General features: G+C 54.4%; 2 protein-coding genes across 3 annotated transcripts; one reads left to right on the top strand and one right to left on the bottom strand.

Moving 5' to 3' along the window:
* The first annotated feature begins 6494 nt into the window (after nt 1-6494).
* MPV17L2 (MPV17 mitochondrial membrane protein-like 2) lies at nt 6495-9420 on the top strand. Of its 2 annotated transcripts, none has more exons than XM_012654126.1 (5): nt 6495-6780; nt 7156-7326; nt 8033-8109; nt 8218-8355; nt 8657-9420. In XM_012654126.1, the coding sequence occupies exons 1-5, from the start codon at nt 6594-6596 to the stop codon at nt 8711-8713; spliced, it is 630 nt and encodes a 209-aa protein (XP_012509580.1). In that variant the 5' UTR covers nt 6495-6593; the 3' UTR covers nt 8714-9420. The 2 variants fall into 2 exon arrangements, with proteins under 2 accessions (XP_012509580.1, XP_012509581.1); XM_012654127.1 differs by having other exon boundaries at nt 8218-8346; nt 8657-9417.
* Nucleotides 9241-14645, bottom strand: RAB3A (RAB3A, member RAS oncogene family). Its single transcript, XM_012654125.1, has 5 exons — nt 14480-14645; nt 13133-13360; nt 11979-12097; nt 10901-11025; nt 9241-10041 (listed from the first exon to the last, which is right to left on the bottom strand). Exons 2-5 carry the CDS (start codon nt 13358-13360, stop codon nt 9851-9853), a joined length of 663 nt encoding a protein of 220 aa, XP_012509579.1. The 5' UTR covers nt 14480-14645; the 3' UTR covers nt 9241-9850.
* Nucleotides 14646-18086: the final 3441 nt, after the last annotated feature.

Raw genomic sequence — 18086 nt, 5'->3', positions numbered from 1 at the left:
CCCCCATTTGAAACTTCCTCGGAAGATTCATATGTTCAAAGCTGAATCGGGGATTGTGGAGAGAAATTCGCGTTAGAAGTCGTGAGCTCTGAGATCTATGAAATGGGAGAAACCTAGACTGGCACAAGCACTAAATCATAAATGGAAGCGCATCGTGCCCCATTCTGCTGACTCGACCTCTTAGTCCTGAGAATAGGTCAGTCCGGCTACACGGCTGCACTGGCTGCAGAAGGTGGTGGCGTGAGGGGGACTGGGAACCCCCGAGTTAGGCCGCCACACGCTGTGCACAGTCAGGCGTTTACCGAGCGGCATTTCTACGGAAAGAAAAGGGAAACAGGTTAACGTTCGAACCAACTATAAGCTTGGCTTTTCAATCCAGACGACTGTCAGTCAAGATTCTTAGATGGGTTTGAAACATCTTTAAATGGTGGTGGGGGCGATTCAACGAATCCAATCAATCATTTGGTTTGCAGTTTGAATGTCTTTCGTGATGGCAAGGAGTGGTGAAAGGCAGGAATTGATAGTAGAAGAATGTACTTTGTTTTGTGTGGAACAGAAACTGTTTTAGATTAGAAAAATGTGTTCTCTTTGATTTTAACTAATGCCATTTGCTTCTGTAACCGTGCTTGCTTTTAGTTGTTAGTCAAATATAGTTAATCAAAAAAAACAGGGCAGGAGTAACTCCATGACAGGCTGAACTTCCTAGAGTAGGCCTAAGTCTCAGTCCCCCTCCCCAAACGCAGATCAGAACTGGCGGTATCGCGAAAATTGAAAATCCTGAGGCTTGGGACCACCCAATCAGGGGTCAAAACAATCCTCCACTTTTAAAGGAACCAATGGACAAAGGGGGAAAGGGGATGGTGGGCTCAGCTTATCGTATGCCACCGGTGTGTCGTGGCAACCAAAAGTATAAAAGCTTCACTTTTACCCCGGGGCGGGGTCCTGGTTCCTAGGGAGGCCACTGCGTTGGTGCTCTGGGACTTGGACCCTAGCTCGAGCCAGCAAATAAACTCCTTTGCCACTTGCATCCTCGGTGACTCGGCTTCTCTGTTCCTGGGGCCGAGGGGAACCGGTTCTTACAGTGGTTGGTACTTTTTTTTTTTTTTTGAAGACAGTCTCACTTAGTCGCTCTGGGTACAGTGCAGTGGCATCATCATAGCTCACTGCAGCCTCAAACTCCTGGGCTCAAGCGATCCTCCTGCCTCGGCCTCCTGAGTAGCTGGGACTACTGGCATGTGCCACCACGCCTGGCTAAATTTTTTAAAAATTCTTTTGTAGAGACAGGGTCTCACTATGTTGCTCAGGCTGGTCTCAAACTTCTGGCCTCAGGCCATCCTGTCACCTTAGCCTCCCAAAGTCTTGGTATAGGAGTGAGCCACTGCGCCCAGCCAGGGGTGCGTATAGTTTTTAGAGAAACAGAATTTTTCTCTCTATAACCATGCTCATTTTTATCAAAAATAATCAAAGACTAATTTGTTTATTAAAATAAATTTTTTTTTTTTTAAAGATGGGGTCTTGCTATGTTGCCCAGGCTGGTCTCAAACCCCTGACCTCAAGCAATCTGCCTGCCTCAGCCTCTGGAGTAGCTGGGTTTACAAGCACGTGCTTCCTCACCCGGCACAATTCACTTTCATTGCATGTTTTGTTCTTAGGTTGTTTTTATAGTGTTATAATTTATAGTTAATAGTTTTATAATCTTAAACAGCTAGAGATAATATGAGCTTGTTTGACGAGTCTTGATTTACGTAAGAGCTTCTTTTTAAAAGCCAATAAAGCAGAATTCTTTTACAAATTAACTTCCAGCAATACCATCAAGAAGTAGAAAAATGTTACATACACATTTTTCACTTGTGTTCGTTTCCTAACAGCCCTCTGAGAACATAGTTTCATGTTAGTTTAGGAGAGACAGCCTTAAAAATCGTTCCTATCGGACCCGGAACAGTAGCCACCATCGAGGACAGTCTCAGACCATAGAGCTCCTTAAAAAAAGAAAAAATCCTTACCAATATTTTATTATCAGTTTTCAGCGAGCCAGGATAAACATTAAATTTTCCTTTTCTTTTTCTTTTTTTTTAGAATCAAAAGTACACCTACTCCAAGTGACTCAAAGCAAAAACCAATAAGACTTTCGACATACCTAACCATAGATGCAAGAGGTGTCCCAAAGACAAGGCAAATGATGCAGCCCTCCCAAGATTAGAACAACTTCCAAAGACAGGCAATGGAAATATAGAAATAAAAACTCTAACTGGGACAACACAGTAAGACCCCGTCTCTACAAAAAATTGTTTAAAAATTAGCCTGGTGTGATGGCACATGCCTGTAGTCCCAGCTACTCAGGAGGCTGACACAGGAGGATGGCTTGAGCCCAGGAGTTCTAGGCTGCAGTGAGCTAAGATCACGACAGTACACTCCGGACTGGACGACAGCTCAGTGCAGCCTAGGGGAGGTAGAATTTCCTCCTCTCCCCTGAGGTCTCTGGCTGGGATGGACATGAGACAGGTTAACAGGGAAGCTTACTCACATATACGTGGGAGCCCTCGCAAGCAAAACGGAGACCCAAAGAAGCGACTAGATCGAAGTGTTCATATGTTGGTTTGAACGAAGAGTGGCGATCATGGAAAAGACCATAAAATATGTATGGAGGCTCTCCACGAAGGTGAGAGCTGTTTGGAAAAGGCCCGACGACGTGCACAGCTTTCTCACGGCCTCCGCTCCGCCTCTGGGGATGGAACGTTTCCTCCTCCCGCCACAGGGAGTGCCCCTGTCCTGCGAGAATTTCATCTCCTGCTTCTCGGAAGACAATGGAAGATCGAGTGTCCTTGTGTCTGCTGTTTTTCAAGTGCCTTTAACTCAAAATAATGAATATGCCAAAGTGGCATGTGTCGGGGCTGGCATGTCCTGAACTTCTTCAACAGAAACACATGAAATCGCAGGTCCAGATGTCGACAGGTGTTCTTCCTTGCGGCCGTAGATTCCTAATCCATCCTTCAGTGTCTCCCAGCCAGTACCCAGTAATCCACTTAATCTGTTTACAGATTACCGAATGGTCAGATTAATGTTAACCAAAGTTCTGGGAGGCCGCTGTTTTCTGCTCAGCTCCCGCGCTAGGCGCACAGAACAAAGCAAAACGCCTTAACTCGTGCTGAGTGCTGCATAACCAAACTGAAACTTTAAGGAAGCAGAGAGATCCCAAAGCAGACCAGTTTTTCCTGAAATGAGGAGATTCTAGTGGACCTCAGTCAGGAAGTACCCTCTGCTTTAACCCTTACCAAAAAACGTAACCTGATACTAACAGTTTCTTTTTTCTATTGTTCTATTTCCTTATTCCCACCCTACAAAGCCCACTGTTCTGCTGTGGCCCAGGGGGAGCTCTCATCTTATTTTGGAATAAAGGCTGCCCTGATTCACGAATTGTGAAAAAAAAAAAGGTCAATTAAATGTATAAACTAAATTGACTGTAATTTTGTTTTTTGACACCATAAGGCCAGATTTCCAATCCCTGATGCCGTGCATCATCAGTCATGAAGACATCAAAATAAAGTACAAAATTATAGAAAGGAAAACTAAAATGAGAAAAGGAGGGAGTTAGCAAAGTTCTCTTACCTCTTTGGAAATGCTGGGGCTGCAGTTGCCACGAAATACACATTTTTGTTGATGAAGTCAGAGGAATCATAATTTGACCTTTTTAATGTTTTTGAAATTTTTCCTTTAACCATGTTGGAGGTTTACCACCAAGATGCAGTAAAATATGGGGCCTGAAATTACCAGGCGGAGGTTCTCGACAACAGTAGGAAGTGCTTAAGCATAATTTTCAAAAAAAAGGTAAGATCATGGCTCTTATATAGATGTGAAAGTGAATACATGTGGCCGGCGCGGTGGCTCACGCCTGTAATCCCAGCACTTTGGGAGGCCGAGGTGGGAGGATCGCTTGAGGCCAGCAGATCAAGGTGGCAGTGACCTATGATTACACCACTGCCTGGGTGACAGAGCAAGACCCCATTTCCAAAAAAAAAAAAATTGGGAGTGGGACTCTCTCCCCCAGGCAGAATTTATTCATGCATCTATAGGCAAGAACTATTTTCTGCTATTAACAGTTATAACCACAGAGTTTATAAAATGTCTCCCATAAGATCATCAGAAAACCCTAAAGGGTGTGTCCTCTAACAGGGCAACATTTTTTTGTGAAGGGCCATGTATTGTTACAGCAGAGTTGACCAGGAATAGACAGAGAGGCACACAGAAGTATTGGCAAAACAGGTTTATATACGCCAGCGGGCCCAGAGGGGATTTTTCTCCCCAAATTCTGAGCCCCGAATAAAGAAGTATCAGTCTTTTATACATTTTGCTTGGGGCACAGTTAATGAGTGAGGAAGTGGGGTATAGTTACAATGAGGTCATTCTTTAGTGGGGGCAGAGTCCGGAGAAACCTTAGTTCCAGGTACAGAGTTCCTATGGAGTGTCTTCCTGTCTTATCTCACCTTAGCAGGAGTTGTTGCAAGCAGTTTATAGCTGCTTAGGGAAGACAATGGGGTAGAGCCCTCTCAGTGGAATTTTCCACTACAATATAATATAGTAAATAATATAGTTTTTGCAGGCCAATAACTGGGCATGACTGCATTCCAATAAAGCTTTACATGTACACACAAAAATTTGAATTTCATATCATTTTCACATGTCACAGAATATTATTTTGATTCCCCCCCCCTCCCCGTGACCATATAAAAAATGTAAGAAACATTCTCAGTTCCTGAGTCTCGAAAAACAGACAACAGTAAGATTTGGCCCGCAGGCAGTAGTTTGAGACACTCTGTGCTAGGACAGAATGCATAGGTTTCCATTAAAATTTATGTTGGCCCTCTGAAGTTTCGCCGAAAAATCAATCCACAAAAAGCTGTTAATTGGAGAAAAGGCATACAAATTTATTTAACGTGTACACATGGGAGCTTTCAGAGTGAAGACCCAAAGATACGGAAGAAATTGTCCTTTTTTTTTTTTTTTTTTTGAGATGGAGTCTTGCTCTGTCACCTGGGCTAGAGTGCTGTGGTGTCAGCCTAGCTCACAGTAACCTCAAACTCCTGGGTGTTAGGTCCACAACAACAGAGAGAGAGAGAGAGAGACATGAAGCCTCATTGTAGCAAAATGCTGTTTTACTTTGAGCATCTGGGTTCAGATAGGTGGAGGCCAAAGAGCGTTGATGACTAGGGAGGGGAAAGCTGGTGCAGCTATCTGTTAGATTTACAGCCTGCAGACTCTCCAGACTCCTGAGGCTATTGTTTTACAAGCCTAAGGACTCTCCAGACTCCTGAGGCTATTGTTTTACAAGCCTAAGTTTTCCATTAACCGCATTCCATCCTATACATACTTTTCAGGTTCCCACCAGGAACAAACCTAACACTGGCCTCAAGCAATCCTCCTACCTCAGCCTCCCGAGTAGCTGAGACTACAGGCGTGCACCATGCCGGCTGATTTTTTCTGTTTGGTTGCCCAGCTAATTTTTTCTATTTTTAGTAGAGACGGGACCTCAGCAGGCTGGTCTCAAATTCCTGACCTCAAGCAATCCTCCCTCCTTTGCCTCCCAGAGTGCTAGGATTACAGGCGTGAGCCACCATGCCCAGCATGGCTAGTTTTTGCATAGAATTATTTTAGGTTTTACAGCTGGCTTTGGGGAAAATTTCTATGACCTGCTTCAGGGAAGAGGGATTCTAGTTTCTATGGCTAGGCTGGGACTGGGGAATGGGATTGACAGACAAAAGACTACCAGAGGGTCAGAGAAAACTTTTGCTTCTGAGGCTTTCATTTTGGGGTATTGTTTTCTGAGCCCCAGCAATTACATTTTAAATGAGGATATAATTGTTGCAGCAGCACGAAGTTGCTGGGGAATGAGTTGATGCTTGGAATGTGCTCAGAACTGTGCCTGATGTTTCAATTACTATTCATTGGGAACTGAGGTCAGAGGATCAGCTAAGGTCAGGACCAAGGTCAAGGTCAGGGCCAAGGTCAACGTCTGGACCAGGCAGAACTGTAGTCGTCCCCGTTTCCAATTTCCTTGAGTCTCTGCAGAACTGGACTCCGCCTCAGCCGCTGTCGTGGCCACAGATCCGACCCCTTCTCCTTTGTTCCAGGAAAACCTGGAAATCTGCAGGGCAACTAGACCAGAAGGCGTGGCAAGCGTCCCTCTCAACGCGAGAGGCGGGACACCGGTCAGTGATTTGCCAGCGTGACGGCGGCCTGGGGTTGGCCAGTACAGTGCCGCGCTTGTAAGCAGAAGGATGCTGCGACGGTTTCCCATAGGCCGGCACAGAAAGGGGCGGGGAAACAAGCGTGCAACGCCACCAATTAGCATGCGTAATGTAACGCAGCTCTCATTTGCCATTGGTCCGTGAGAGGGGTGGGCAAAATGGAGCTCGAGACGGTCTGTCATTGGTCGACGCGGTGCGGCTCGGGCCGGGAGCGTGGCCGGCAAAGACATGTGCGATTGGCAGACGCGAAGAGGAGGGCGGGCATTCTGGGCGCGGCGCTGACTCGCGATTGGTCGGTGCGGCGGGGCGGATGGGCGCGCGGGTTCTTGGGTTCTTGGTCTCCTTCTGGTGATGGCGCCCGGCGGCTTTCGCTGGCTGCGCGGCCTGTGGATGGCGGGGCAGCCTCTGTTCCAGGGCCGTGCGCTGCTTGTCACCAACACGCTGGGCTGCGGCGCGCTCATGGCGGCCGGGGACGGCGCGCGCCAGTCTTGGGAGATCCGCGCCCGGCCTGGCCAAAAGTTCGACCTGCGGCGCTCAGGTGAGGCTGCCGCGCTGCTAGCCCTTGACTCCGGGGACCTTTGACCCTGACCTCAAATTGGGCGATCCCCAAACCAGACCCCGTGGGCCATGACCCTGTCCCGTGGCCTCAGTCGCTGCCAGGACCCTTGACCTCGGTGTGCACCCTAGACCCTGACAGCCCTCCCTGGATCTCAGTCCCCACACACCCCTGGGGTCTGAGCCCCCCGAAAGGCTCTTGCTATGGGGCTTGTAATGGGAGAATACACGGGTGGGCGCTCTCTGTTTTCCGGCTGAGGTTGAGGCTCGGGAATGGCATCAGACTCGCCCAGGTCTTGGCCAGGGAGGGAGTGGATTGGGGGGTTTGCCGGCCCCCTGACTCTTATACCACCCTCAGCGAGCATGTTTGCGGTGGGCTGCAGCATGGGCCCCTTCCTGCACTACTGGTACCTCTGGCTGGACCGCCTGCTCCCCGCATCTGGCCTCCAAGGCCTCCCCAACATCCTCAAGAAGGTCCTCGTGGACCAGCTGGTAGCCTCTCCCATGCTGGGCGTCTGGTACTTCTTGGGTAAGGAACCCCATAAGCTCGAGATTTGCTCCTCCTAGGTTGGGAGGGCAGGGCCAGCTTTGTGTTCCAAAGGATGCAGAAATACGTTTCTGATGTGCCTCTTGTGTGGGTGGCCCTGGATTGGGGGCTAGATTACAGCGGTGACAGGACAGACACAGCCTGACTTCAGGGAGCTATCGGGGGCTGATGTGAATGGTGTTGGGTGTAGGAAGTGTGAGAACAGTGTGTGATCGGGCTGCCCTGGGTGGGAGGTTAGGAGCACTTCCCAAAGGAGGGGACATTCAGCTGAGACATGAAGGAGCCAGCAGGCAGGGGAATGGCCTGCACAAAAGCCCTGAGGCCTGGTGGAAGAAGGGCTAGGGTCGAGGCAGTTACCAGCCTCAGGCTTTGCAGAGTCTCAGCTCATTCCCACCCCCAGGCCCAGCTTCCTGGTCTGTAATGGAGAAGTAATAAAACAGCCTCAACTTAAAGGTATGTCTCCTTCCTTCAGGGCACGTGTTTATATATTAATATTTATAACCTCTCTCCCTCAATGAGACTGGCTTGTTCTGTTTTCCCCTACACCAGCCCATTTGAACATCCTGGTCCCTCTGCCTAGGACGCTCTGTCCTCTGGGGGTCCAATCGCTCCCGTCCAACATCAGGCCATCTTGCCATCTCCTCAGTACTTCCCGGCCCTGACACTCACCCCCTCCTTTCCTTCCCAGGCCTGGGCTGCCTGGAAGGCCAGACGCTGGGCGAGAGCTGCCAGGAGCTGAAGGACAAGTTCTGGGAATTCTACAAGGTAGGAGCCCCTGCCCGATCCGCCCACCCTGGCCCCACCCACCACACCCGTCCTGCCCCTGCAGGGCTTGGCCCCGCCCCTCACCACACTCTGGCCCCTCCCCCTCAGGCCGACTGGTGCGTGTGGCCTGCTGCGCAGCTGGTGAACTTCCTCTTCGTGCCCCCCCAGTTCCGAGTCACTTACATCAATGGCCTGACGCTGGGCTGGGACACATACCTGTCCTACCTGAAGTACCGGGTGAGCACGGTGGGTGGACTAGGCACCCAGGGGATTCCTCAGGGGGCCACACGTAGAAGCCCCAAATGGCAGTAATGCCAACCTGGAGGATGAGGGTCTCCCGTGCCCCTGACAACTCATACCCCAGGATGGGCCGCGGGGAGCTCATCTCCAGCGGTTAAAACCCAGCCCATCTCTGTTGTCTGATGTGACCTCAGCCAGCTCCCTGCCATGTCTACCAAATGGGGCCGACCCTGGCCTGAGGACAGGCAGAGGAGGGCTTGGTTAGGAGGAACGTGGAAGGATGAACCAGGATCTCTTGTGTGGACAGAGCCCAGGCCTCCTGACACCCCCAGCCTGCGTGGCCCTGGACACCCGAGTGGACTGAGCTGCCGGTTCCTGGGACCGGATGCCAGACGGAGGATGCCAGACAGAGCAAGGCTGAGCCCCAGCTAACCACCCCCGCTCCTGCTGGATAACGAGCTCCTGCAGCGGCCAGGATCCTGGGCCATGTCACGGCCCACTCTGACTCCTGGGCATCTGGCTGAGTTGTCCCTTCCAAGCTGGGGCTCAGTTTCCCCATCTGGAACACAACCTCAAAGACAGATGACCATCTCCAGCACGGGGCCCCACCCAGCCAGCCAGTCCCAAGCACCAAGCCCTCAACACTGGGCCAAACAGCCCAAGTGGGGCTTCCTCGGGCCCTGGGACAAAGGCAAGGACATGGCCCATCTCCTCAGCACAGGGTCAGGCCTGGAGTCACCCCCAAAAGCTTCAGGCAGGACTGAGCAGCAGCCTCTAGGTCACCTTCTCTGGTCGTGGACTGTGGAAATTGCATTAAATTCTCTGTAATTGACAAGGCTGGGGATGACCAAAGCCAGCGTGGGCGAGGCTCGGAGCTCACAGGGACACAGCATGGTCCATTTGCTTTATTGGATGTGTGTAGTGCTGTCATGACATCTCCTAGGGGACTGTAGGGCATGTTTGACACTCGTGAGGTCAGAACAGGTCAGGGTGGGGGGGTGTGGAGTGGCGAATACCCACAGCACCCCCCACCACCAAAAGAGAAAACTTAGGGGGAGAGGAGCCCGGCAGGCCATACTTTAACCCCTCAGGTCCACACGGAGACCCCCTGGCAGCGGCCTCAGCCGCCTCAGCACAGCCGAGGGGCTGGCCGCCTGGCCACCTCCCATCACCCTATCTGCCTGCTCTGGGTGTCATGTGGCCCCTCTTCACAACCAACTGTGGATAGGGGTGAATTAAAAAAAATGGGGTCTCGGGAGGGTGAGCAGTGAGTTCAGGGGGGCCACGACACACCACGGCATAGTGGGGACAGGGCTATATGTACAGGGTGGGCAGGGGAGCCCGGGCCCCTGGGGGACATCTTCAATAAATAAATAAATAGCTACGATAATAAATTAGGGTGAAGGGCTAAGTCGGGGGCAGGGGGCTTGTGCCCGTGGCTGGTGGGGTGCCCGTGCCCGGGGGTGAGGGAAGGGGTAGGGGCGGTGGGGGCGGGGAGCTCTCAGCAAGCGCAGTCCTGGTGCGGGGGCGCCTGCTGGTCGGTGAGCTGTGGGCCCTGCTTGGCGCCGGTGACTGCAGGGTCGGCTGTGTCCAAGGACTCGGACATCTTCTCGCAGATGACGTCCACCAGGCGCTCAAAGGTCTGTTTGACGTTAATGTTGTCCTTGGCACTTGCCTCAAAGAACTCGAACCCTGTGGTCAGGGAAGGGGAGGTGAGGACCCTGGCCACCCCTCCCTTGCCAACTCCCAGAGATTTTTCCAAGGAAAGGGAAATTCCCAGTGCCAACTGGCGCATCAGAGGCACTGACAAATCCCACAGGGAAGCAACTTTCACCTGGGTCAGCCCTACATTTCCAGCCCTTTTCTTTACCCTAAAACTGTCTGCTCTCACTGCCCTGGCAAGACCCTCCACCCGCCCCATCCAGCCCAGCCCCAGGCACTGGCCCTGGAGGCCTCTGACACTCGGCCCATCTGTGCCCACCCCTCCTCACACACCCTCCGTTGCTCTCCGTTGCCCTCAGAAGAGCTTCAGCTTCTTAGCACGTGGCTGAGGCCCTGCATGTGGGCCACAGTTCTAGTTGACACGCACGTTCCAGCCATGTGAAACTGCTGTCAAGACACACAGCAACTTTCTTAGCCCTGGTCTTGGCCCAAGCTGTTTCTTCTGCCTGAAAGACCCTTCAAGCACCACATCTATTGTCCCCACCCTCCAGGAAGCCTGGCTTGCCCCATGGACTTCTGCAGCCCAGGTCCCTCCTTTCACAGAGCTAAATGCCTCTCAGGGGCCAGCAACGCCCACTGCGGGGCTGGACAGTGAGGGTGTCAGAAGGAATCATCAATCTTCCTCCCGGTGGACTCCTACACATCCCTCAAGATCCACCTCAAATGGCTCCTGGATCAAGGCCAGTTTGCAGAAAGTACAAATTACCTGGATTTGAATCCAGGCCCTGTCATGGTTTTGCTCTGAGACCTTGGCTGTGTCCCCTCCCCTTTGGGGATCTCCATGTCCTTTGTCTAGCCTGGTGCGTCTCCAGTCCCGCTGGGCACTCACCAAGGTGGTCAGCCAGCTGCCGGCCACGTTCCGAAGACACCACCCTCTCGTCTTCCATGTCACACTTGTTCCCCACTAGCAGCACCTGGGCATTGTCCCACGAGTAGGTCTTGATCTGGGTGGACCTGCGGGAGGCAGCGACAGGGCAGGTTAGGGCTTGGAGGATCCAAGCTCTATGTCCCCAGGCTGGTCCAGGGCCTGGGGAGACAGGAGACAGGAGAGGGAAGACCCCGGAAGCTGGTCCACCACCCCCCCTCATCTCCCCCCCACACGCCCCACTGCAGCTCTCATCTCCTCCCCATTCTTTAAATGGGGCAGGCTCGTCCTTCCTCATGGCCTGAGTCCCGCCAGGAACACACTCTCCTCACCCCCAGCAATCCTTCCTGGAAGCCTCAGCCTCCTGCATCTCCCCGGAACTCCTCATATACTTTTTTTTTTTTTAAGAGACAGAGTCTTGCTCTGGAGCGCAGTGGCACAATCACAGCTCACTACAGCCTTGAACTCCTGGGCTCAAGTGATCTTCCCACTTCAGCCTCTGGAGTAGCTGGGACTATGGGCACGCACCACCGCACCCAGCTAATCTTTTTTTTTTATTTTTCGTAGAGACAGGATCTCACTGTGTTGCCCAGGCTGGTCTCGAACTCCTGACCTCAGCCTCCCAAAGTGCTAGCATTAGAGGCATGAGCCATCGTGCCTGGCCTCTCAAATACTCTTTCCTCCATCTGGGTGTTTGCTCCAGAAGTTTCCTGCTCTCAAAAGCCCCTCTTTCAAGCAACCTCTCCCACCCTTCCCAGATGCCCCTCCCAGAAAGAATAATTGTTCCCTCTTTAGCAAATACAGGAGTTTTCTTAAAATTTACCATTACTTCCAGGCAGGACATTGAAATGTTTACAGCCTCTAACCTATGCAAAATGTCCTTATTTGTTTTGTCCCCAACTGCCCCCACAAGCCACCGACGGTGTTTTCCTATATGTGAACAGTTTCATTTTTGCATCTGAAATCATTTTTTCCCCATTTTCCTCTTCTGCACCAAGCCCGGCTCGGAGGATGGTCCGAGAGTGGGCGGGGGCGTGCTCACCAATCCTGCACGGCGTTGAAGGATTCTTCGTTGGTGATGTCATACATGAGAATGAAGCCCATGGCGCCCCGGTAGTAGGCTGTGGTGATGGTCCGGTACCGCTCCTGCCCCGCCGTGTCCTAGGGAAGAAGATGTGACGGTCAGGGAGGACCCACATAAGCTCCTCAGAGTGGAAGTGAGCTCTGAGATGGTCCTGTACAGTCCCCTTGAGACCCGGAGAGGCAGGAGCTTGCCCGGGGGCACAAAGGGCCACCTGCATTCAGAGTACATCAGTGTTGCCTCATCCCACAGAGTCACTGTTACCTGCAGAATCGTTCTCTCATTCATTCAACAAACACGTACTGGGCACCAACCGGCGCCACACTCTGTGCTGGACACTGGGGACACAGATGTTAACAAAACAGCCAGAAACTGCTGCTCTTGCAGAAGTAATGGCCCCAAACAAGAAACAGACAATAACCACATAAATGTATCCTATGTTGGAGGGTGACAAGGACTTGTGAGCAAAATCAAGCTGGATGAGGATGGAGAATATCAGAGTAGTTTAAACACCTAAAGGAAGTGAGGGAGGGAGCCGTGTGAGGGCCAGGGGAGAGGGTACAGCCTGTGCAAAGGCCCTGGGGCAGGACTGTACATAGTGTGTCTGAAGGACAGTGAGAAAGCTGAGAAGGAGATGGAGGAAGACCGACTGGGGTGAAGGTGTCAGCAGGGGACATACCAGGCAGGGTTTCCCCGGCTGGGAGAGGGGTGTGGGTTTTACCCTGAGTGAGGTGGAAGCCACAGGAGGGCAGCGAGCAGAGAAGGGACAGTTCTGATCTGGGAATAACAGGCTCCATCGGGCCTCTGTGGGGTTGGGGAGAAGGCAGGGAGACCCACGGCAGGCACCTGCATTTGCTCCAGGCAGTAAGATTTCAGCTGAAACCTCACACAGAGCCTCGAATGGAAGAACTTGAAGATGGGGAGACTGAGGCACTGAGATTAGGTGCTTATGGGGGAACAGGGGTGCTCTCTCTAATTCTGCTCCCCGGTACACAGCAGGCGCCTAATAATGCCCAGCGTGTAAATGAATGGCTCTGGCCAGGAAAGAGAAACAGTTGGAGCTGCTTTTCCAAGGAGGGGAGACGGGCCCAGCCGGGAGCCCCCAGCCGACCCACCCAGATCTGCAGCTTGATCCTCTTGTCGTTGCGGTAGATGGTCTTGACCTTGAAGTCGATTCCCACGGTGCTGACGAAGGCGGGCGTGAAGGAGTCGTCGGCGTAGCGGAAGAGGAAGGACGTCTTGCCCACGCTGCTGTTGCCGATGATGAGGATCTTGAACATGTAGTCGAAGTTCTGGTCCGAGGACTCCTTCTGCCCGTAGCGGGAGTCTGTGGCAGACGCCATCTGGGGGTACGGGAACAGCAGAGCGTGAGGGGGCTCCCTCCATCCTCGAAGGCCCAGGCCCAGGCACAGGATGCAGAGCGTGCCAGAAGGGACCCCGTGTCTGGAGACCACCCCTCTCCCATCGGCCCCGGGATTAAGGGCGGGCTGTGACCTTGAGAGGCTGGAGGCAGGGCAGGGGCTCAGAGGGTCGCGTTGGGAGACACCCCTCCAGCAGGCCTGCACCCCAGGTCTGGCTGTAACCCTAAACCTATGGCTGCGCCCGGAGGAGGTGACTGTGACGGGCCCCGCCCCCTATCAATCTTTCATGGTCCTTGGAACGGAGCCGCGCGGGCGCACGAGCACACGCGTGTCCGGTCCCGCGGGGATGCGCGTCTGCAGCCTCCCCTTCCCCCAAACCCCAGGGCCGGGACCACGCGGGCCGTGGCAGCTGCATCACGAGACAGGGGAGGGAGGTGCACACGCTCACGTGCACCAGCCCCACACACTCATCTGTACACGCGCGTACACAAACGAGGCTGTGAACACACTCGGGGGCACAGGACAGAGGCGCAGACAGCTGTCTGCACATTGACCCTCCTTTAGCAATGTGCAAACCCACCCGTGACCCGCGGGCACGGCTCCCTCCACCCATGCGTGTGCACATCGCCACACGGACACGGATCCCCGTGCACGCATGCACAGGGCTGTGCACGCACACACGCAGTCCAGGCGCCGCCCTCCACAAGCGTGCAGCATGCACTTAGGCCCAGAGGGGGGTCACACGAGTATACCCAGGTACACGAGCAAGGGTACACACAGACCTGCTGACACAGGCGGGTGCCCACACGCGTGTGCACATCACGCGCACGCGCACGCAAGAGCCTCCCGAGCGCACAGCTTCCCGCAAGGCACTCGCCTCCCCTCCCCCTCCGCCGCAGAGCCGGGGGATTGGAGGGGTAGCGGTGAGGATAGGGCAGGTGGGGGACGCCGGGGCCCTACCCCTCCCCGGGCGGGCCACTGCCGCGTTCTTCCCCCGATGCGTCCCCTGCCAGTCCGGTCCCCACCTCCGCCAGCCCATCAGTCAAATGAAGGTTATGCAGGTGCTCGCAGCCGAAGCACGCCGGCCGCCCGGAAGCTCACCTTGCCCTGCGCCAATGCAACGGCGACACTAGCGGCGGCTTTTCTGGCAGCGGCGGTGACAGGGGTCCCGGTGCGCCGAAGTGGGATGCACGGCGGCGGCGGCGGCGGCGGCAGCGGATCAGGCCCCTGCAGTCCTCGGTGACGTCCTGCAAAGGGCGGGGCGGGGCCTCACATGCAGATAGAGCCGTGACGCCATCCGGAGGCGGAGCAGCGCATGGAGCCTCGGCCACTGACGTACGCGGAGCCCGAAGGGGCGGGGCTCCCGCGCAGATTGACGCGCTAATAGGGCGGGGCCCCCAGTAGGGACGCGAACGGTGCAGGCGCTGACTCCGCCTCCCGCTTGCCTTGGGGAGGCGGGGCTTCCCGGCGCCCTCTCACTGGATTAAGCGTTTGAGCGACGGTCCCGATCACCAATAAGCGATCGTCTACTCCTTCCTCCTGTCCAATGGTGGCTTCCGGGCGGTGGAAGGGCCGAGAGGCTGAGGCCTTGGCCGAGCCCGAGTCTTGGAGGGGCGGTTCCCTTCCCCGCCCGCGCCCACCCGGCACTGCTATGGCCACGGTCGGGTCCGAGGTGCTGTGACCTCTCGTTTAATGCCCCAGAAAAGAGGAACTGGAGCCTGAGCTCTTCCATTCCCCCGCATTGATGGTGTTCAAAATAAACACAAAAGAAGAAAAAGGACATGCGGGCTTAGAGACCCCTGTTCATTTCCTGGGGTGTAAGACCCCCAGCGAGGGAGTGGCAGGGACTTCACCCCTCCCCTGTTCCTGAGATTAACCCGCCGACCAATTCCCAAAAAAGAAGGAGGGGGCTGTTTGCTCCGGGAACCTCCCCGCACTGCGCATGGAGAGGAAGATTGGAAGGAATGGCGAATTGGGGCAGAGAAGCCTGTCCCCTAAGTCTCCAGATGACCTGGGAAACGGGGAGGGTCCGAGCGAGGCCGCCAGCCTGTGGTGCTCAGGGTCAAAGTCCCGGGGCTGGGAGACCCCCCCATCCTGCGGAAGCGAGACCTGGAGAATGGGGATTTTAGGGGCTAAGATGCTATTTGGTTTATTTCCCCAAATCTTAAGGGGAAAAGTCAAAAACGGAGCGGGGGTGAGGAGCCCCAAGAGACCCTGGCCCCAACTTCGGGTCTTCAAACCCCGCAGGGGGTGTGGGGCCCCCAGGAGAGTCCCAATCCCCTCCATCCACCCCCAGCCCCTGCCAGGAGCCAGGGTTAGGGATGTGGGGGGGACCCATCCCCAACCCTACCCCGCGCCGGGAGGCAGGGCTGGGTACGTGGGGGGACCCACCCCTACTCCCACCCTTACCCCCACTCACACCCCCACCTCCACCCCGCGCCAGGAGGCAGGGCTGGGGACGTGGTGGGGCTCGTCCTGTTTATAAAAAGCTCGCCAGCTGCGGAGGCGCCGAGAGACCAGAATAACTTCGCGCCTCGAGGCCCGGCCCCCGCCACCCCCACCCGCAGCCCGCCCCCAGAGCGCTGCAAGGACCCGGAAGGCCCTCCCCCTCCGTTTGCATTCGGGAAATTTATTTTTTTCTAAGGGTAACATCTTTGCCCTCCTCCCCCAGTGGGACTGTAAAAGTATCACGACTGCGGAGTATCTCCAGTGCGGAGAATTGGTAAAATTCAGAAAAACAAAATAAATAAAACTAAATCCACGTCACATTCTCCCCCGCCCAGCCCTGCCCTCCGCGCCCAGGCGGGGACCGGCAGGCAAGTCCGCGCCCTCGGTGGGGCTCGGGGCAGCTGGTGCAGGCACCGGCCAGCGGGCCGCGGAGGTGGTGACGTGAGAGGACTCGCTCCCTGACCTCCCAAACGCGAGCTTCATACTTGGGTGGCTGGGATTACAGACCTGAGCCACCGCACCAGCTGACTTTGTAGTTTAAAATAAAAATAATGCAAGGCCTTTATTGTTAAGACCCAGAGCTGGGGCAGTGGCTCACGCCTGTAATCCCAGCATTTTGAGAGGCCAAGGCAGGAGGATCATTTGAGCCCAGGAGTTTGACACTAGCGTGGGCAGCAAAGCAAGACCCCATCTCTATAAAAAATGTTTTTTAATTAGCCAGGTGTGGTGGCCTGCACCTGTAGTCCCAGCTACTATGGAGGCTGAGGCAGGAGGATCGCTTGAGGCCAGGAGTCGGAGGTTACAGTGAGCTATGGTGATGCCGCTCCCCACGGCGCTCCAGCTCCAGCAACACAGGGGGACCCTGTTTTAAAAAATACATACATAAATAAATAAATAAAACCAAGATTCAGCACCGGGATCTGGAATTAGGGGTGGTTGAGTTGGGGGGAGGGAAACAGAGGCTATGAGAGAAGGGGCTGGGCTCCCAGGCCCTGAACCCACCCAGATCCAGCCCCACTTGAAGGAAAGTCCTGACTCAGATGCTCCTTCCGTGCTTCTTTCCCTCCTTGCTGTTCCAGGTGCCATTGTCCCCAGGGCCTTAACCTGCCATTCCCTCTACCCTGAGCACTGTTTCCCCAGCTCTCCCCATACCTGGCTCTCTCATCCTCTTCCATCTTTAACCAATGCTCGGCTCCTTCACGAGGTCCCAAGTTAGGCCTGTCACCTTCTATCACGTCGCCATATTTCATCCCTATCAGAAATGATGATGTTGACTTGTTTATCCATTAGCCATCTGTGAGCTTATGGGGACATCGCCGTTGCCTGCCATCTGTGGCCCAAGCGCCCTCTGACGCTGTGACATGAATGAAGGAAGGAAGGAAGGACCGTGGAGAGAGCTAGGGAGCAGTACCTGGAGGGAACAGCAGATGAAAGGCCCGGATGCTGGGACTCACTAAATGAGCTCCAGGGACTGCACCTCCCCCACGCAAAGGAGCCACACTCCAGCTCTGCGAAGGCGGCAACTTTTCCGCCCCTTAACGGAGGACAAACTGAGGTCCTGAGAGGCCCCTTAGGAGTTCACAATAGCTGAAAGTTCTGAGGGTTCCCGAAGACCTTCTCTCACCCTCCTCTTTGGGCCTAGGGTGGGTCATAACAGCAAAGACTGTGCCCCTCGGGAAGGGTCTCAAACAGGACAAAACAGGGGACTTGGAGCATGCGCATGACTTGATTCACCCCTCTGTGGGTCTCAGTTTCCACATCGATGAAATGGGAGAAGAAAGAGGCAGAGCTGATTTGCACACTGAGCAGAGCAAAGTGCGGGCTCGGGAAATGCTCTCTTCAGATGTCAACTGTTCTTACAGTTATGTGAAATGGCAAAGACCTTATTTTCCTCGTGAAACAACAAAGGCTCAGGGAGGTTAAGGGACTTGTCGAACTTGTCAAAGCCCATCTCTGGGAGCCACTAGGGACAGGTAGGTGGGCAACACAAGTCTGGCCTGGGCCTCTGGGGAACAGGGTCTGGAGAAGGTGGTGACAAGAATCAAAGCATCCCAGCCCCAAGAGCTTCCACTGGGGCCAGCCTCTGGTGGAGGGTCAGGGACAGTTTCTTGGGGGAGAAGATGCCAAACTGAAACCCAAAGGGTGAGGATGGGGGGTGGGAGAAAAGCATTCCAGCTGGTGGGCATGGCATGCGCAAAGGCCCTGGGGCAGCGCTGGGTTTGCAGTGCGGAAGGCCAGAGCAGGCAGAGTGCAGTCAGTT

Source organism: Propithecus coquereli, unplaced genomic scaffold (assembly GCF_000956105.1).
Source record: "Propithecus coquereli isolate 6110/MARCELLA unplaced genomic scaffold, Pcoq_1.0 Scaffold438, whole genome shotgun sequence".
Lineage (NCBI taxonomy): Eukaryota > Metazoa > Chordata > Mammalia > Primates > Indriidae > Propithecus > Propithecus coquereli.
This window is presented reverse-complemented; position numbering and strand designations above follow the sequence as displayed.